A 21,702-nucleotide genomic window follows, 5' to 3' on the forward strand; every position below is an offset into this window, starting at 1 on the left:
TAGTAAAACATCCCAAGGTGCTTCACAGGAGTGTTATCAGACAATATTCAACACCAAGCCACATAGATATTAGGACAGGTGACCAAAAGTTTGGTAAAAGAGGTCATTTTTAAGGAGTAACTTAAAAATGAGGGAATTCCAGAGTTTAGGGCCTAGGCAGAAGGCACAGTTGCCAATGGTGGAGTAAAAGAAATCAGGGATGCACAAGAGGTCAGAACTGGAAGAGTGCAGAGATGGAGGGATTTGAACACAAGGATGAGAATTTTAAAATTGAGGCATTGCTGGACCAGGACATTTTATTCCTCTGTATAACTTCAGGTTTGATGGCAGGAGTCATGTATTTCTTTTTTTAAAAAAAAACTGTTTGTCATTGGAATAAAACTGCCATGCCTCTTTTCTTTTAATTATATACAATGAATATGGAAAAGGTTTGTGAACAAAATCTACAAGTGGTAGCCCTCATTCACATGGGCACCAATTAACAGCTCTAGCATACTCACATCATAAATTTGTACAGGAGACCAGATCGAAGTTGTACAACAAGCTTCTCGCCTTAGAATGAGATCATGCCATTTACAAATTTCTTCTACTTTTGGGCAATCAACTCACCCATTCTCAAATACTATGAACAATTATTTCCTGTTTGTTTACACCAAGTTTCAGGTCCAAAATAACAGTGGAATTACATTCTAAGACAGCAAAAGAAACAAGGTCTGTCCAAAGTATGAAGTTTATTATAGAGATTTAAAAACAAAAAATACTAAATTAATGATTGCAAAAAAAAAGAAACAAATTGTTACATATGTCAGTACACACTTTCAAGTTAAGATTCTCAGTTGGCTGGTTCAGCTACTCAAAACCAGCAGCCTACCATTATGGAGAGAAAAAAAAAGAAACTCCACATACAATTTTATGACTAAGTGCCTTTGCACAGTCAAATGGGCCAACCACAACAGTGGGTCTTCGGGGTCTTTCACAGATTAAAAACAAAATTTAGAAGGCAGAAGGTCAAAAAGTATACCGTCCTAGTCAACACAATTATTGTATAAAAAGAAAAGCATTGACACTCCGTTATAATAGCTTTCCATTCATAGATACTGGTTTGACAGGTCTTGGTGGTCATAAAACAGCACTTAAAAATAAGTAACTTGAGGGCAATGCAGCTTAGTTCTGATTCCCATACTTAAGTATCTCAGCTAGTTTTATATTTAACACTTGTGGTTTGTCATGGTTTTACAAATCACATTATGTAGAAGTATCACTGACAGGTAAGACAGCTTATGACCAAACACCAACACAAGTTAACATCCACGATTTAGTCAATCACAATCTTGGCCAGGTTGCATGAGGGAATAGATCCAGAGGTGAAACATTTCTTCAGAGATGAAAGAAAGAAACAAAAAAGGGCAGGCCAGGGGAAAAAGTCATTTACACATCCACAATTCATGCCAGTGGTAAAAGCTCTGAAAGAAGATTATTGGGACTCAAATCTACAAATATAGGTTTCCATCAATTAAAAAAAAACATTCTGACCTCAAGAAAAGTTGTCTATGTTCCAGGTAGAATTTGCTAACTACTTGAAATACTGTGGCTGAACCACCCAGAGGGCAGACCATTGCACAATTTTCTAGCACTCAGGAGATCTTGCAAGGTTTCTCAATGGGGATCTCCTGTAAATGTTGACACTACTTAAAACCCTATCTTCATTTCCAAAAGGGAATTATGCTACAAAAAAGACAGACAGTCAAGGACAAAAACATTAAACAGAAATTTAAAAAAACAATTGCAGAAAAGTACAAAAATCTAACCACCTTGTAGATCCCCTAGTACTCATGAAAACCTATGCAAATCCAAGCTCTCATCTGCTAAATGAAGCTACAGATTCAAGTTTACCTGCAAAAAGAACGAAGATTTTCAACCATCCATCCTCTTTCTGGTCAAGGAATGACATATAACACAGGAAGACCAGAAAAGAATGGACAATTAAAAAGCCAGTGAATTGTGGATATTTTTAAAGTGTTTTTTTAATCTGCCAAATACAATGGGACAATATGTATATAACCAGGAAAGTGTTACACAAGCCTTCATTTTCTGCAAAATCCATAGAAAGCCAGAATCAAAGTGAAGCTCTCTAAGCTGGACATTGCCCTTTTACAAATGCGAAAGTTACACAAATTGGGACTACAGACTTGCAAGAAATCCGCACACATTAACCACAGCTGGCTAGTAGCATTAAAGATGGCGGCGGACATGCGACTTGCCGCAATTTACAACAAAAGACGGTTACAAATCTGATCTTCAAACGGCGACGTTGCCTTCCGTTCAGGGGATATGAAAAGCTGCACTGAGTAAACGTCCTTCTTTAAGTCACTGCTTATCTGCCCGAACGTACTAATCCAGGTCTTGAAGGCACCATCATCGGCCGGTGAGGCCCCATCATTGGCCCCGGCATCATCGGCATCGGGCCTCCTATCGGCGGCCTCATCCCCGGGCCCACCAACATCATCCCAGGAGGCGCTGGGCCCATCATTGGCATCATGGGCGGCCCTCCCATCGGGGGCCCCGGTAGAATAGCAGGACGCGGCGGCGGCACCCCGACATTTCCAGGCGGCGGTGGGATTGCGGCCCCGGCGGGAGGTGGGCCAGTTGGCGCCGGGAAAGGAGCGGTGGGTGGGATTTTACCCTGGCGGAAAGCGGCTGTGGTCTTGTCGATGAGGCTTTGGGCCTGCTCCTCCATCCATTTCTGGTAATAGTCCTTGACGTTCTCTTTGTGCTTGCGGCCCTCGCAGTGCGTTTTGCGGACGGACGGGGAGTCGTGCGTGAGGTAAGTATCACAGTAATCGCAATAATACTTCGGCATTTTGTCCACTTAATGGCGGTGCTGCTCTGCGCATGTGCCGGAAGGTCATCAGGTATTTATATATAAAAAGATTGCGTCATTCAACGGAACGTCACGAATCACGTGATGCCTCGGCGCCTAATAGGCATGCGCATTACCCCGCTTCTGGGAGAGGGACGAGTGTTGTTTGTGACCGTTTTTATCTGTGGCCAAGCAAGTATGGGATATTTTAAATTTTTTCGGTTATGTTTCTTTTTAAATATTAGCTGTTGTTTTCTATCTTCTCTTTGACGACGGTGATGTGCTGCCGTCGTTGCTGTTGTATGTTGGGCCATTGCCATATAATTAAGGGATCGTCGCAGCTGTGGATGAAAGTTTGGGTATAATGCGCATGCGTACCTCCAGCTGTTGTATGGGAAATGTAGTTTTTTTTTAAGAGTACGGGATTTTAGCCACAGAAAATGGAACGGGATGGAAGATATGCAGGACTACAAATCCTGGAGACCACTCCGGGGCCTAGTCACTTAGCAAAATCTTGCGACTGCTTTACATCCTCCAATAACTTAACTCATGGATCATTTTTTCATATAACGGGCAAGAAGGTATTGGTAGTTGTTTAAACAAATTTCTCGTTGAATGTATTGATGATTTAGGTTATTTGGTTAATTTAGGATTGTAAGTATTTTACTGTGTTCTGGAATATTCCAAAGTGGAAGAAACTGGAATTGATTTAATTTGAGTGTAGTAAGCACCTTTTTAAAAGATGCTGGAATGCCACAATTTTTATGACTCCTTCAGTAACACCAAACTGTTGAATAATTAAACCACTCATTCATTACGTTTTACACTCTGAGCCAGTTGATCTCTTGTTGTATTGAACGTAGTGTGATCATGTTCTCTAATTTACTATCACCTTACTTTGTGTCGCCACAAACTCTGTACTCTCGCTATCAATTCCTTCCCGCCCATTGTCTTCGGCTGATCGCAATCCTGAACTGAGTTTATGACCTCATTTGGCTAATATATGAATCCGCCCCTTACTCAGCCCCATCTGCCACTGAAATGCACATCTATGCCTTTGTCACCTCCAGATTTGACTCTTCCAATGCCCTCCTGGCCTCGTATCCAACACCCTCCATAAACTTCAGCTCATCTAAAACTCTGTTGTATGTATTCTATCCTGTACGCCTGTCCTTTCTCACAAACATTAGCCTCCACTCTTCCACCATCTCAAGTTTAAAATTCGGATCCTAGTGTTTTAATTCTTTCATGGCCTTGCCCCTCCCTATTTCCACTACCTCCTCCAGCCTGACAACTGCCCCCCTCCCCCTGAACCCTTCCTCTGAACCCTTCCTCTGATTCTGGCTGTTTGTGCATCCCACCCCAGTCTGTGCCCCAGAATTCCCTAAACCCTGCTGCCGCTGCCTCCACCTCCCTCTTCTTTTGAGGCCCTCCTTAAAACCCATACACCCCTTCTAATATCTCCTTTTCTCTTGGTGTCCATTTTTGTCTGTCTCTGAAGTGCTTTAGGACATTTTTCCATGCCAAAGGTACTATTATAAATGCAAGTTGCTATTTCTCTATCTCTCCTATTCTGTCTTTTTTCTTCTCTCAATTATTTTTGCTGCTTGCTCTCTGTCCCCTTCTCGCTCTTATTTTCTTCAAATGGGTGTGGCAGAGAAAGAAGATACCAATGGCTGTAGCTGCATTTGGGTTGGGGTCGTGGGGAAAATGTAACACTGAGTGGCTCCTTTCCCCTAATCACTCAACCAGTTTTTCTCCCTATCTGTTTCCTTCAAGGAAGCTGTTTGCTTTCAAAATTCAATTTAAAATAGAATAATTAAAAAGAGGAAAAACAGCTGCCTGCCTTTCTGTTTTCCCTTTCTCAGGTGTAAAAAATGTAATTTTTTATCCTGCAGTTGTGTGATTAGCAATAGCCTTTACTAAGTGTCAGGTGGAGATAATTAGCATCAAAATTCTTTTTTTTTGAAAATTGAAGTAATAAGACAAAAGCACACTCACCTTTCTTTCTGACTTCGGTCTATCTCACCCTCAACGCGTGTGCGTCTCTTTCTCCGTTTAATACACTTTTTAAAAAAACTTTTAACGAACACAAAACAGAATCTACAACAACTGAGAAATCAGAACAAGTTAATTTTCTTCCATGCGCACTGCCTTTTTTGGAGGGGGGAAACTCCAATTCATTTTATGTCAGTACATCTTTTGAAATTTGTCTTTTTTTTAATTTTTAAAAAAGCTACATGGGCAGAAAATGCCAGGAGTCTAAGAAAAATCCCATCCATAGACTGAACAGTACTGCTGCATCCTGGAAAATTAGGTAGACTGAACAATCCAAATTCTACTCAGTCATAGATCTGGACATAAATATCAAGTCGAAGTGTAGACTTTTATGAGGGGCAGAGACCTTCAAGTAAAAACTTTAAAACCATTAAAGGGGACACAAGCTAATTCCTTGGATAAAACTACTCATTCTATTATGAAATACATATTTTTAAAATTTTGTTTAAACCCTTATTTTGGACTTTAAAAATTGTTATGGAATAAAGACTTAACATTCAGAAAGCATTTTGAGTGATTTCTTGAGTCACAAGATTGTAGGTGCAAACACTTTGAGCACATTATTTAGGGTGATTCTTAGTACGGTACTGAGGGAGTGCTACATTGATCATCTTTTGGATGAGAAGTTAAACTCTTGCTTAAGTGGATATAAAAAATCCTAACAACTGTGGCTAAGTTGTTTGCACTCTTGCCTCTGAGTCAGAAGGTTGTGGATTCAAGCCCCTCTCCAGAGACTTGAGCACAAAATCCAGGCTGATACTCCAGTGCAGTACTGAAGGAGTACTGCGCCGTTGGAGGTGCTGTCTTTTGGATGAGATGTTAAACCAAGGCCCGCTCAGGTGGATGTAAAAGATCCCATGGCACTATTTCGAAGAAGAGCAGGAGAGTTATCCCTGGTGTCCTGGCCAACATTTATTCCTCAACCAACACCACTAAAACAGATTATATGGATATTATTCAAAACCTTGACTGGTCTAGATAGAGAGAAGCTGTTCCCATTGGCAGAAGGGTCAAGAACCAGAGTACATAGATTTAAGGTGATTGGAAAAAGAACCAAAGGTGACATGAGGAAAAACTTTTTTACGCAGCGAGCGGTTCGGATCTGGAATGCACTGCCCGAGGGAATGGTGGAGGCAGATTCAATCATGGCCTCCAAAAGGGAACTGGATAAGTACTTGAAAGGAAAAAATTTGCAGGGCTTCGGGGCTAGGGCGGGCAAGTGGGACTAGCTGGATTGCTCTTGCATAGAGCCGGCGTGGACTCGATGGGCCGAATGTCCTCCTTCCGTGCTGTAACCTTTCTATAATTATCATGTTGCTGTTTGTGGGAGCTTGTTGTAGCAAATTGGCTACCATGTTTCCCACATTACAATAGTGACTACACTTCAAAAGTACTTAATTGATTGTAAAGTGCTTTGGGACATCCTGAGGCCATGAAAGACTATATAAATGCCTGTCTGTGTCTCTGTGTTGATGCTATTTGAAGAGCAGGGAGATCTCCTGATATCTTGGCCAACATTCCCCACTCAATCAAGACTGCCAAAAACAGATTGTTTGATCAATCACTTCTTTGCTGTTTGTTGAATCTTGCTGTGTGTATCTTGGCTACTGCGTTTGCCTATGTAATGGCAATGATTGTACTTCAAAAGTAATTCATTGGCACTTTAGGATACCCTAAGGATGTGATTAAGGCACTATATGTGCAAGTTTTTTTTTAAACAATATGTTGCATCAGATGTACTGGCATTTACATCTGCAATGATTATCCAATTTGAGCATATTTTTACTTACACACACAGAAAATTTCAATTGACCCAGCACCCACAGGCTTTTGGGGGAGCGAATTCCAGATTTCCATTACCCTTTATGTGAAAATGCTTCCTGATTTCACTCCTAAATGGCCCAGCCCTAATTTTAAGATTATGTCCTCTTGTTCTGGATTCCCCTACCAGAGGAAATAGTTTCTCTGTATCCAATCAAATCCCTCAATAATTTTAGAGGTTTGGTTCCCAAAGCTGAATGCAGATGGGTCTGACCAAGGCTCTGTACACTGAAGCATCACTTCCTCACTTTTGAACTCCAATCCACTTGAAATAAATGCCAACATTTCATTAGCCATTTTGGACTTGTGCTTTGGCTTTTAGTGATTTGTGTACATGGACACCTAAATTCCTTTGTTCCTCCACAGCTCCCAGAATCTCATCATTAAGAAAATATACTGATTTGTCTTTCTCAGATTCAAAGTGGATGATCTCACACTTCCCCACATTTAATTCCATCTGCCATAGTTTTGCCCACTCACATAATCTGTGTCCCTTTGTAACTTCCTCCTCCCACCCACATATCTTACTGTGACTGCTTACTTGGTGTCATCTGAAAACTTGGATATACAACACTCCATTCCTTCATCCAAGTCGTTAATATATATGGTGAAAAGATGAGGCTCCAGTACCGATCCCCGTGTGTCTCACCCTGCCAATCAGAATGAATTCATTATCCCTACTCTGTCTCCTACCTCCCAACCAATTACCAACCCATATCACAAGATTACCTCCAATTCCATGTGCTCTCATTTTTGCTGCTAATGGCTTGTGCAGAACCGTATCCAGTTCCCTTTGGAAGTCCATATAGACAACGTCCAGAGACAGTCCCCTATCCATAATAGTGACCCCCTCAAAATTTCAACTAGATTAGTCCGACATGATCTACCTGTTACAAATCCATGCTGACTCTCTTTGATCAACTGATGCCTGTCCAAATGCTCAGTTACTTTGTCTTTGATAGATTCCAATAACTTCCTCACAATTGATGTTAAATTGACAGGTCTGTAGTTACCTGCTTTCTCTCTCCTTCCCTTCTTAAATAATTGATTGACATATGTAATTTTCCAATCCAGAAGCACAATTCCTGAATCAAGCGAGCTTTGGAAAATTATGGCTAATGCATCTGCAATTTCCTCACCTATCTTTTTTAATAGCTTGGGATGGAGACCATCAGGTCCTGGAGATTTGTATATCTTAAGTTCCATTATTTTCTCCATTACCATTTTTAAACTTATTAAATCCACTAAGTTCCTCCTCTTGACTTATTTTTAGATTCCCTTGTACCGCTGGTAATTTGTCCTCTTCTTCCACTGTGAAAATGGATACAAAGAACTAATTTAACACGTCTGCCATTTTCTTATTATCCATTATAGTCTCGCCTGCATCTGGCTTTAATGAGCCCACATTTCCCATTACCACTCCCTTTTTCAAAATATTTATAAGAACTTTTGTTGTTAGCTTTGATATGCTTTGCAAGTTTTTTTTCATATTCTGTTTTTGTATCCCTCTGTTACTTTTTATAGCTCTCCCAGTCTGCTGGATTTCTACTTTTCCTTGCATTTGTATAAGCCTTTTCTTTTAGCTTGATACTGTTTCTTGCCTTATTTGTTGACCATGGTTGATTAACTACACAAGTGGAGCCTATGCCATTAAGGGTATATACTGGTTTTGAATCGTGCCAAATACTTACATGAATACTTTTCATTGTTTGTCTGTAGGTTTACCCATTAACAGTTCAGCACAGTTTACTGTGGTCAGTTTCCTTTTTTCTCATCTCTTCGCAGTTTGTCTTACTTAAATCTAAAAACCTTCTCCCTCAAACCAAATGGTGTATTTTGATGTTCAAGCACTTCATCAAATTAATTTCCCTAAGTCTAAAAATGGGTTTATGTTTTTTCCAAAAAATATATATATATATTTATGTATACGTCTTTGTCCGTTTTTTTGGGCTTGTAGAATGTCGGGATTTTTAGATAACATCAGATGTCCAGAATGTGAATGTGTTGACTGGAGTGAGAAACGGAATGCCATTGCATCAATAGCTGCTGGTGTTTTGGTACGTACCTCTTGGAAATCTGTCTATTTTCCTTTTTAATAAGATAATTATAGAAGCGATGATTTGGAATGGAGTTGGTACAAGATTTGTATGTGATTGAAAAAGCACTAATAACTCGACTCTGTAACCAAGCACTAGAGCAGTTTGCTCTCTGAATTTGTCAGCTTAATCCTTCTAATGCTGTTTAAATTATTCTCTTGGTGTTCCAGAATTAAGTAGCATCCCTATCATTGAAGTTAATGTACGATATTGTATTGATACAGCGCCTAAACATTGAGTAGAGCACTAAGTAAAGCTTGAAGTGTTTGCTGGGTTAGTTCAGAATCCAATATGTTGAATATTACTTGTAGCCTACTCACTTCGATACTATACCACTCAAATGTTATCTCTTTCTCTCCTGAAGACATTAGTACCTTGCTGATTTATAATTATTATAGATACTGGGTGTCCTCTGGTACTTCACCCAAGCTAATACTCATACGTGAGCCTTATCATGTGAGCCTGGGATGAGCATGTAGAGGTCACTGTATTATGATCAAGAGCAGGAATCCAGTCTACTTTTCCCAACCCACGGGACTGAGGCAAATTGTAGCAGTGCTACTGCTGCCTTCGCTTAGATCAGCTAACTTGGCACAGATGAGGGATTGAATCTGGGAGCATCTCAGCCTGTGTTGGTTTACCCTCTTTGGGTGAACTATTTTTGTTGTGCCTTGTTTTGTTAACTCTCTTTTTCAAGATTTTTTACTTGGGAATATGCCAATCACTAATGTGAATTAGAGAAAATGAATACTAAATTTTACTTAACCCATCCACTTCTGGAATTTTGAAGCATTTCGTGTCTTTAGTTTTTCACAGGCTGGTGGATTATCATCGATGCTGCTGTGAAGTACCCAGAAATGGATAAATTCAACCACTCCTACCACACCTGTGGAGTAATAGCAACACTTGCATTTCTCATGTAAGTAGAGATGAGCCTTAGCAGTCTGAGATTTATAGTGACTCTGAAGTCCTTCAACATGTTGTCTCCTCCCAAATCCATACCTATCTTTCCCGCAACTCTTATGTCTGAATCTGTCCAAGTAGGCGTCCGCCCCTACCATACAACTGGAGCAGCCCTAATCAGAGTCACAAATAACATCCTCTCTGACTGACGTGGTGCACTGTCTCTCCTCATCCTTCTCAACTTCTCTGCAGCCAGTTAACTGCACTATCCTTCTCCATTACCTCTCCTCCATCGTCCAGCTAAGTGGCCCTCACCTGGTACCACTCTTACCCATCCAGTTGTAGCTAGAGAATCTCCTGCAGTGGCGTTTCTTTTTGCACCGTTGCCTCTGGAGAGCCCCGAGGATCTATCCTTGGCCCTCATCTATTTCTCATCTACATGTTGCCCCTCGGCGACGTCATCCAAAGACATGACATCAAGTGCCACATGTACGCTAACGACATCCAGCTCTACTACACCACCACTTTTCTTGACCCTCTCCACTGCTTAGGAACATAGGAACAGGAGTATGCCATTCAGCCCCTCGTGCCTGCTCCGCCATTTGATAAGATCATGGCTGATCTGTGATCTAACTCCATATACCTGCCTTTGGCCCATATCCCTTAATACCTTTGGTTGCCAAAAAGCTATCTATCAGATTTAAATTTAGCAATTGAGCTAGTATCAATTGCTGTTTGCGGAAGAGAGTTCCAAACTTCTACCACCCTTTGTGTGTAGAAATGTTTTCTAATCTCGCTCCTGAAAGGTCTGGCTCTAATTTTTAGACTGTGCCCCCTACTCCTAAAATCCCCAACCAGTGGAAATAGTTTCTCTCTATCCACCCTTTCTTTTCCCCTTAATATCTTATAAACTTCGATCAGATCACCCCTGAACCTTCGAAACTCTAGAGAATACAACCCCAATTTGTGTAATCTCTCCTCGTACCCAGACTTCAAGGGTTAAGTTATCATTCTAGTAAACATACGCTGCACTCCCTCCAAGGCCAATATGTCCTTCCGAAGGTGCGGTGCGGTGCCCAGAACTGCTCACAGTACTCCAGGTGCGGTCTAATTAGGGTTTCGTATAGCTGCAGCATAACTTTGCCCCCTTGTACTCTAGTCCTCTAGATATCAAGGCCAGCATTCCATTAGCCTTATTGATTATTTTCTGCACCTGTTCATGACACTTCAATGATCTATGTACCTGAACCCCTAAGTCCCTTTGGACATCCACTGTTTTTAACTTTTTACCATTTAGAAAGTACCCTGTTCTATCCTTTTTTGATCCGTTGTCAGATTGCTTGTCCAACAACCAGTCCTGAATGGGCCGAAATTCCCTCCAATTAAACATCGGAAAGATTGAAGCCCTTCAGCTCCCGCCACGAACTCCATTCCCTCGCCACCGATTTCATCCCCATCCCTGGCTGCTGTCTCGGGCTGAACTAAACTGTTTGAAACCTCCAGCGCCCTATTTGACCCTGACCTAAGCTTCTGACCCCGTATCCTCTCCTTTCACCCGGACCGCCTACTTCCACTTCCGTAACATCGCCTGTATTTGCCCACTCCCTTCACGCCAACATTGGCGGCTGTGCCTAAGCTCTCCGCCCCTCCACCCCTCTTGTCCTTTTAAGACCTTTTTTAAAATCTAGCTCTTTGACCAAACTTTTAGTCTTAATATTCTAATAGCCCTTTCTTTGGTTCAGTGTCAATTTTTGTCTTGATTACGTTCCTGTGAAGCGCCTTGGGACATTTTCTTGCGTTTAAAAGCACCATATAAATGCAAGTTGTTATCATTGATTCTTTCATGTCTTACAAAAAAAAATAGATGTAGTGGAGTATGATAGTCACAGTGACCCTCACATGCTTAGCCTGTCAGTATAGATGGGGGCCCTATCTTCCTCTCCAGTCCAACTGAATAAAGCAGAGTTTTTATTGTATATTTTTATATTTCATATAATTCTGGTAAGCAATGAGGACTTCTGTTTGAATTTAGCTTTTTCACCATTTGTATAATTGAAGCTTAATTAAGCTACCTGTTAAAAACGTTTATGCAGGTAATTTTGTTTTGCAAATATGAAGCCTTGTGGACTATGGCAAAATATTAAAATTCATCTGTACAAATCAAAGAGCTACAAAACTGAACAAGATAAAAAACAGAAAACACAAGTGTAAAATCAAGTTGTTAAGAATAGAACTGTTTCAGATCAGATCATTTGTTAAAATGTGAGCAGGTTTGGTATTCTGTAGAAAATGCAAATTAACCCCCTCATGGTTTTACAGACCTTTTTGAAAAGGATAATTGAACCTTTTTATTAATCTGGTACTGTATATTGCTTGCATAAATAATAGTACAGTGGTTTAATTTCTAAGAACAAAGCAGGCACTGACAGCTCAATTTCAGACTATTAGGTTGGAATGCAATGTAGCTGCAGAATTTTATAGGAATTATTTTTATGTTTGAGCACAATTATAATTTATAATTTGTTTGACTTGTACAAAATCGCTCCCTTTTTAAAAAAAAATTCAAACCCTAATAGAAATTGAATATGGCAATTAAACATTGACAATCTCAGTTTATTCAAACACTTTTGTCCATTTCTGGTAGTCTAGTTGGTGGTCCAAGTTTTTTTTTGATAAGCATGTACATTTAAAAAAATTTTCTTGCATAACTTCTTGACTATTTCTAATCCCGCTGACTGGAGCGATTTCATAACATCACAAAGACAGATGCAGACGTAGAGTCTCGCTTTGCTCTGGAAACAGTGAGGCCGTAACTAATTAACACTCGACAAGTATGGTGTTGCACGGATGATAAACTTATAATGCAAGTATCCCTAAGCTTGTCAATCACTTCCTTTCAAAACTGCAAATCCAGTCTTTCCTTATAACTTGGGCCTCTGGTCGGTCTCATGGCTTTTCTTTGAACTGCCTCCTGAGCTTGAATGTCTCCCCTGTGTCTCAGTGAGCAGAATTGGACACAGCACTCAAGGTGTGGCCTGACCAGAGCACTATATAGTTTCAGCACTATTTCTCTGATCTATACTCATTACTGAGAGATTTTGAACAGCACAATTCCACAGGGATGCAGAAGGCTGGATTTCCTCACAAGTACTCCGTGATGTGCTTATGAAACATAAGTTGTGCTTATATGTAGTGTTTAAATGTTATGCCCTCATCTCCTAGTCTGCCTAAGGGAGACCATATTGGAGATTTGTTTTACATGCATGAGTTCTCAATTTCACTCTGATACTGCTAATGAAGCTTGACTTGAAAATGTCTTTTTTAATAGGATAAATGCTGTTTCAAATGGACAGGTCCGTGGAGATGGCTATAGTGAAGGTTGTATGGGCCAGACAGGTATTTCTTTTCATTCTGATCAATAATGTGAAGTGAACTCTGTTATCTGTATGAGGCTGTTTCTGGTTAAATTTTGATCATCTAGGCCTTTTGCCATTTTGTTTCTAGTCTGGGTTACGATTCCCTCTAAGCAAACTGAGCATGTCTGAATCCTCTTGGTTCGATTACTGCTTTAACAGAATCCGTTTACAAATGAGAATGAAAAATATACATAAAGTAACATAATTCAATCAAAACTTTCGAATTTATATTGAAAACACCAGTGACTAAGATGACCTTTTTTCCCATGTTTGTGACCAATAAAGGGGTTGCTGCATCTGTACCCTGTCCATCTTTATTTGAAATTTCTGCTGTCACCCATTAGAGGAAATGCTTATGGATCTGCTCACTTCTCTGGCAGCCAGAGGAAAATGTCTCGTGCATTTAATTATCCACTGCACTAGCTGTAGGATGACATTTCTCGTGACTGGCTCAGGAAAGTTATTGCATATTGACCTGCTCTTCCATTAAAAGGAATCTGCGTGCTTTACTTGTCCTTTTGTTGTAGCTGAAAGATAGTGTTGTGGCAAGATGATGTAATTGGTAAAATAGTCTCTGACTAAAACAAATGGTATATAATTCACATTGTTTATGACTTCTTCATTAATAAGAGAATCCAGCCTATAATGCCCGTCTGGTTGCAGCATACTTTTTGAAAGATTCCTGAAGGCTGCATTATAAAAAGGGGCTACTGTATATTTTAATCAAATTCAGACAGTTTGCCATCAGTATATTGTATGTTGCATACCTTCATGAGTAGTAATTACTTTTCAGGTGCTCGAATCTGGCTGTTCATTGGTTTTATGTTGGCATTTGGATCTCTCATTGCATCCATGTGGATCCTTTTTGGAGGTTATGTTGTGACACGTAAGTGAAAGCAAGTAATTCCTCTAATCTGCTTTTTGAAAACTCATTTATTTAGTTCCATACCTGACTGATGCTGAAACCCATATAATTAGATGTGATTTTGCTAGTTTTTGTCAAGTCATTAGGCCACTTTGTGTCACCGCCTCCTAAAGATTAAAAGGAGAGGAAACTAAAAGTAACAGAGCACATATAGGTTGATAACCTATTGTTTGTAATCACTGAGAACCGTGGCTAATGAATTCTCGTTTTTTTTCATACATTTTGGGATTTAATCTCTGGTTGAGTTTCTTAAAATAAGATTGGACTTTATATTGGTTTATGTATTTGCTGAATGCTGTACAATTCAGCAATATCTGCATGATTTTTTTAAATTGCACTTTGGGGGGGGGGAAGTTCCTACAGTATATTATGGAACTTTGGAAAGCATAAATGTTTTGCAAGAGGAAATGTAATTTCAATACAGTATATCAGTGCAAGAAAAAGATCTTCTTCCACCAAATGAAGTTGAGCTGCAGTTTTGACACTTGAGTGCAGTTGTACTTTAATGATTTCCCTTTTCTGTCTTCATGGTGACTTTGAAGAAGGGAAAACCTGATTTTTTTTACTCCAACTCAGTCTTGGTATGAAGATGAATCCTTGCAGACCCATATACATCATTATTTATCACTGCAGGAAACCGTGCAGTAGAGGTTGTTTTCTTGTGTATTTGTACAAGTGTCAGCTTGGATCAGGGTTTTGGCCAACATTTATTCTTCAACCATCACCACCAAAGCAGATTAACTGACCTCATTGCTGTTTATGGGACCTTGCTGTAAGCTAATTGGCTGTTGCATTTCCCTACATAACAATGACTTCATTATAGAAGTAATTTGTTTGCTGCAAAGTGCTTTGGGAATCCTGAGTGTGAATGGTGTTGAGTAAATGCAAGTTCTTTTCATTTAATTTTAAGTTGTCACCATCCACAGCAAATGTATACAACATCAAATAAATCTACTAAAAATAATCTGTTGGGATATAAGTGTATATGTACCAATGACTTGAATAGACAAAATGTTTGTGTTCGATAGGTGTTCAAAATTGAGTAGTTTTGATCAGATAAATTTGGGGTGGGGGGGGGGGAGGATCTATTTCCATTAGTTGTTGAGACAGTAATCATTGGATATAAATTTAAGATAATCAACAGATTGAAACAAGAAGTTAGGAGAAAATTTTAAGAGGGTTGTTGGGACATGAAGTGCCAGACCAGAAATGTTGCTGAAAGCAAAATCAATAATTGCTTTTAAAGGGGAAGTGAATAGATTTTAAAAGTGGATAAATAATGTGATAAAGATCTAAAAAGTAATGGGAAAGGGCAGGGACAAAGTGGTATTTGTATGTCCTTTTTATATTTAACTTCTTACTCCTAACAATATTATTTTCAGTGTTGTGCTGATTCTTTTTGGCCTGATTCAAAAAGATAGTGTTAAAATGTAGATGTTTCTGTAAAAATCTACTGCGGGTTGTGTACCAGTGTATATCGGTGTGGTAAAGTTTTTCTTTTAAACCGTCTGCCTCTCCAACTCCCCCCCCCCCCCCCCCCCCCCCCCCCCCCTTTCTAAAACCCACCTTTTTGACTGAGCTTTTGGTCACCTCTCCTAATATCTCCTCCTTTTGGCTCGGTGTCTGTTTTTTGATTATGCTTCTGAACTGCTTGGGGATATTTTTCCATGTTAAAGGTGCTTTATAAATGCATCTTATTGTTAGTTCTGTTTTTCTGTATTTGTATTATTTCAGCAAAGAGAGGTTGATTTTTGATTTTTTTTTTCCTTTTTTAGAAAAGCCAGATGTTTACCCTGGTATAGCTGTCTTCTTCCAAAATGCATTTATCTTCTTTGGGTAAGCATATATGTAATAGTGTAAAGTCTACATAAGGCCTATGTAGAACTTCTATTATTTTTTTTTAAAAAGTAAAATCCACGCTAATACAGAATCACCAATATAATCATTATACAGAAACTTAATTTTATTAGCCTAATAAAAGATTGATTTATTTTTTGCTGATGACATTTCTCACTTTCTTTGCAGGGGCCTGGTCTTCAAGTTTGGACGTACAGAAGATCTGTGGCAGTAAACATCCAGACATTGCAGTGTATTGACTATATTCTGTATTTTTCTCATACAACCTGTATCTGTCTTGCTGTATATGTTTGTAGCTTTTTTTGCTCTTGTGTTTACATTTTACCATGACTCTAACTTTCCCTCTGGAGTTTGTCATATTGATATGTGGCTTGTTTTGCTTAATGAGGCATTTGTCAAAATGAGTGACTTATAATAATGTAGAACAAATTAAACGGTTACCCTTAACAGTAGCAGAATTCAAAGTGGTGGAGGATTGTAGATGAATTGTAACATGATTTTTTTAATAATGGCTGGGAATTTCCTGGCAAGGTGTTATCGGTAAATTTAAGCTCTAAGTCACAATGGTTTGCAAGCTGATCTTCCTGACGTAATTCTGCCATAATTTCCTGGGGAACTAATTTGCATTCACCATCCAACGTAGTGGTGTTCCTAGGACCTTAGCAGTAGTGCAACTAAGGGTGGAATCACTATTAAAAAGCTCAGAATAGATGCTGAACAATTCCGCCACCAGCTGCTCTCTGACTTGCCTGGTAAGCTGCAAGCGTCAATTTTTCTGAAGCGCCACCAACCCTGGGCTTGGGCACATGAACGTTGGGGTCCTCAGGTTCTATGGGATCCTCATCTGCCAAGTCCAGCTGAGCCCTTCCTGCAGGATGAAAATGCACAGCAGGCCCCTACAATCCTTGCCACCCTTTCCGTTGTTTACTTTAGAGCTCGACACCCCCAAAACCTCTCCAGGCACCTAAAACGAGCTTTCAGCACCTTGATTGTCCTCTCCACCGTGTGCTGCGTGACTGTAATTGCATGATTGTAGCTTTTCTATGCTACACTGGTCATGTGAAATGGTATCAGCTATAGCTTCAGGCGCTGGGCTTTATCCTCCAAGATCCATCTGTTTGCCTCTCTTCACTGAATAAGTCAGTGATGATGGAATGGTGAAGGATAATGGTGTTGTGATAGCTTCCCGGATGCACTGCATTGACTTGTAGAATCCTTTGTTGGGCATCGCAGACGATCTGCTTATTTAACTAATACAACCCTTTCCTGTAATTAATGTGACTGGGTCCTTTTTTGAAGCTGTCAGCCCCACTTGCGTACCATTGGTAGTCCTCGTGCACCCTGAAGAAGCTAGCCTGTGGATGTCAGTGGCCCTGTCAGCTTGCTCTGCAGGAGCCGTGCCATGTTGGATGAAGTCTGATGCCCTGCAGAAGAGGGCATTTGTTACCTGCGGAATCCAAACCCTCTCAGCTCCCTGGGTGCTGTTGTAAAGATCTCCATTGGATGACTGGAAGGAACCCAAGCTGTTCTTTTTCATATGTAAAAAAAAAATATTTTTTTAAAATTGTAGGCCATGGTCACCTTCGTTTTGACTAATTGGACCTTGTATGACATAGACTGTGGCTTCAGACCTTCCTGCAGCATTTCACACAATGTTCAATTACTTCTCATAAAGCACAGTCTGCACGTGTACTGCTCCACTGACAGGCCCTGGTATGACTACCTTTATTCACTGTAGCATGCTCCTACAGAGCATTGCTTGGTGGATCGTATGACTCCATCTGTCATTGTCCTTAGCTCTCATTAGTGGAGAGGATCCCTATATTCAGGGACCCAAGGCCAGCTGTAATGGTCGAGAGCCAGGTGCTTCTTAGCCTTTTAGGGGGCAATTTCCATGTCTTCAGAGGACAAGTAATGAGTTTCCTAGAGGTGTGTGACCAGTCACAAACAGCAATGAACATCTTTTGGCAATTGTATCAGTTAAGTGAGTTTAGGCAGTCATCTGTCTGACCTGACATTTTTGCAGGCCTGCTTGGGAGACAGTCCAAGTCTCCATTGCATATTGGAGAATTAGAATGATGCAAGTATAGTACAGGCAAAGTTTTGTTAGTCACATCTCCTGCTTCCATCATATGTTCTTGTCGAAATCCATCATCGACTGACATGTTAGCGCAATGCTGCGACGTATTTCTGCCATGAATCGACGGGACTTGTTGATTAATGAGCCCAGATACATAAACCGCTCCACACATTTCACAGTCCCACCTTAGATCTCTAGACTTGCAAGTACACTCTTATGAAGGTGGTGCCTCACATGCTGTGGCTGTTGTCTCTGTTCCTCCATGATCATGGTGAATGTGCATTGGGACAGCCATTGGAGCTACTTTCCCATTCTGAATACATTGACAGGGGTGGGTTCCAAAAAAATATTGGCTTCAGGAACTCGCAGGTCTTTGGTCATGAAAACTGAAGATGTCAGTCAGAGACAAACAAAAGAAAACCTGGAAAAAGTCAATCCTAATGTGTAGAGCTGAAGCTGCAAATAGTCCTGCCTGGATGAGAGCTATAAATGATGTTACTAGCCTGTGACATCAAACCCACCCGTGCCTAGTTTATTAAGCATAATTGAATGCTTAAGAAAACTAGCATAAATCTAAGAAATATGCTCTTTTTTGAATGGAGGTGGAGCTATGTTAATGAGTTTTGGAGGGTATCGTTGGAGCTCTCTGCAAAGCGGTGCAAAAGTTCCAGGAAATTAGAATAGTGTGAAAACTGGTTTAGCCCACGTCATATTTTCCTCGGATTTTTGCACTGGCAAACAACTTTGCGACGTAGATCTGCCAATATTATGGCAGAAGTTTCCAGGAAATTCCCAACCAATGTATTTTTCAAATAGAAGCTTCTGTATATAAAAAGAACTTTAATTTGTATAGCGCCGTGCATGTTCTCAAGATGTCTCGGCACTTTACAGCCAATGAAATACTTTTGATGTGTAGTCACTATTGCTATGCGTTTACCTACTAAACAAGGTCCCATAAATAGCAATGAGTTAAATGTCTGCATTGTTCAACCTCTTTTTAAACTCTTGTTTGTTGAAAAGGTGATGATGGGCTGGTGGTCCCAGGGATACTGCAAAGTTACATCAAAGGTTTCAGGGGTCATAAGTCGGAGAATCCTGACGATAGTTGCTCTTTAACTTGCTAAATCCAAGTTGCTTGAATCCATTAATGAATTATGTCTGGATAGGAAAAGCAAATAGCAATAGATGATTTGGGTAATTCAGTGATTAAGAGCAATGTCAGATTTGGAGGAAAAATGTTAATACAGAGCGGATCTTGTAACTACAGTTTAACACTGCAATGACCTTCATTTTAACTAATCGACTGTGTCTAACCATGTATTTGATGCTGATGGTGGGAAAATTCCAGTGGTCAGATAAGCAGTGGTGGCACCTTGAGAATGTTGGTTTATTTGCATATCTGGAGTGTAAGTGGCTAAGTTGGCAGCCATGTCCACTATTAGCCATGATGACCCCCACACAAATATTTTGACTTGGTAGCTAATTAGTAATTTTGTTTTGTATGTTCTGTAACTTTGCATTCCTGATAATAAAAACTAGTGCAAAAGCTCCCCATGAAAATGCTTTTATAATAATCCTGTATTTTTTATATAATCATTTAGTTTTGCACAGACATGCAATACAAACTGAAATTTAGTCCAATTATCATTTATGACCTCTTGCTTTGGTAAAGTTACTGTGGGGCTCAAAATCATGTATTTTAATGACTTGCTGTTTTTTGTGTAATCAATATTTTAACATTTGTTTTCATAATGAAGTGTATATGCAGTGTAACAATTATTGCAAAATTACTAAAAGTATTGTTAAAAAATCAGTTCAATAAATGAAAGCCAAATTTCAAATATGGTGTAGCAATGAACTGGACCTATTTGCTGTAATACTTACAATTATCTTAGTATCCATTGATGCAGGAGGTTATTGTATGATGCGCTGTACCATGGATGGATAAACTAAGGGACTGTGCCCATAATTCTCCACACTGTGAATGCTTCATCTTGGTCAAATGATTAGGGATCAGCATCAAACATTGCTTCCTCACAAGAAGAGGTAGAAATGTTATTAGGTGAGTCGCTCAGGTCCGTTCTTGCACTCCATCCGTCGGCAGATTACAGTGTACAGAGTGCAGGGATTTAGGAACTGATTTTTCACCTGCTGTCTTGGATTGGAATTGTGTATGGCCCAAGAGGGAGAGGAAGATATAATTTGGGAAAATTTTAGGAATTACTAATGATTTGGAAGATGTGGTTTGGCAAAACAAGTCTGATCAATGCTGCTATTATGGTTAGTGTGTTAACAGATAGAGATGGAAAATGGCAGGAAAGTAGCTAATACCCAGATTATTGCATTTAATAATGAATCAGGAGCAGATGTTCTGCAAAGAGCACCTTAGTTCTCTGATTAGCCATCAAAAGTGGAAAAAATAAATCCTTATCAGAATGTTTAGTTACCTATCTCCCACCCACTAATATGATCTGTATAAAAGCATTCATATATTACTGGATTAAGGAACTTTGGGTGTGCAAGCAGTCCCAGACTAGTGAATATCATTCATTCATTCAATACAATGGGACCTGAAATTTTTTGAAGGTGTTGAGCATTCCATAGTAGAAGACCCAACTTGAAGATGATCAGTCGTCTTGATGGGTTAAAATATTTTGCTGATGCGCACTACCACGTTTTGTGGTGTAAACTGAGCATAACTGGCATTTTGTTAGGTTGCTATAGCTATCGCCCCCTGATTATCCTTCCTGCAAATTACACTGGGGATGGAAAGATCTCACATGAGTAATCCGATACAGCCTGGGGACTAATTTCAAGATGACGACTACTAATGGAAGCCTGAAACTAAATGAACCTTGTGTGATAATCTAATAGCTGAACCAGGCAGGTCCACAGTACTCCAGGGCATTTTTAATTTATCAGCCAATCTGGCTCATTAATAGAATCTGGAGAGTTGTCATTGGGGGCCAGGATTCGTTCTATCTAGCTCAAGATAATCCAATGTTTAGGGCAGTCATAAGTGGACAACCCAACAGAAAACAGAAACCCTACAGGTGGGTGTAGATTTCCCAGCAACATGATTTGAATACCATTAAATTTGAGTGTCTCTGTGTGTAAGATACTTGGCTGACCACAAAAACCCATAATAGGTTGGATCACCATCACTATTAAAACCAAGAAGTAACATCTGTAGAAAGAAACCAAGCACACCCCAAATGGACAGAAAGTCTGAATTTCCGCTATGCTCAGTTGTATATGAAGCTCCTCACCAGAAGCACAAATTCTTAAAATCTATCTTTATATTTCTGCTAATATGACACCATCTGTGGTAGCCGTGTTGCAATTGAAATAGGTTTAATAAATTTGTTTTATGGGAACATTCTAAAATGCAACAAATACATATTTGTATCAAGACTAAACACTCCATTTAACAACTTTTTTCCAAGGGATTTACTTTACAGATGATAAGCAAATCAGAAAATTGTAACCTGTTACACAAATAACATGTTTCATCCCATAAGAATGACTCTTGCACCATCCTGTATATCCAAATTATGTATAAAAAGGTAAAAGCAATGTATTGGAACTGACACAAAACTAATTTGGAGGAATGTTGTAGATAGAAATGAGATATGATAAATATTTCCACAAGTGATACTTGGTGAAAAAGTTACGTGAGTGGATTA

At 39.7% G+C, this 21,702-nt stretch overlaps 2 protein-coding genes across 2 annotated transcripts; one reads left to right on the top strand and one right to left on the bottom strand.

Moving 5' to 3' along the window:
* Positions 1-711: 711 nt before the first annotated feature.
* snrpc (small nuclear ribonucleoprotein polypeptide C) lies at positions 712-2,906 on the bottom strand. The gene has a single exon (XM_068006584.1). It carries the CDS (start codon positions 2,858-2,860, stop codon positions 2,375-2,377), a length of 486 nt encoding a protein of 161 aa, XP_067862685.1. The 5' UTR covers positions 2,861-2,906; the 3' UTR covers positions 712-2,374.
* A 52-nt stretch (positions 2,907-2,958) lies between these two features.
* On the top strand, positions 2,959-16,252 carry tmem50a (transmembrane protein 50A). Its single transcript, XM_068006585.1, has 7 exons — positions 2,959-3,056; positions 8,697-8,796; positions 9,642-9,754; positions 13,067-13,134; positions 13,948-14,040; positions 15,855-15,915; positions 16,105-16,252. The coding sequence occupies exons 2-7, from the start codon at positions 8,698-8,700 to the stop codon at positions 16,148-16,150; spliced, it is 480 nt and encodes a 159-aa protein (XP_067862686.1). The 5' UTR covers positions 2,959-3,056; position 8,697; the 3' UTR covers positions 16,151-16,252.
* The last annotated feature ends 5,450 nt before the right edge of the window (positions 16,253-21,702 follow it).

This window comes from Heptranchias perlo, chromosome 26 (genome assembly GCF_035084215.1).
Source record: "Heptranchias perlo isolate sHepPer1 chromosome 26, sHepPer1.hap1, whole genome shotgun sequence".
Classification (NCBI taxonomy): Eukaryota; Metazoa; Chordata; class Chondrichthyes; order Hexanchiformes; family Hexanchidae; genus Heptranchias; species Heptranchias perlo.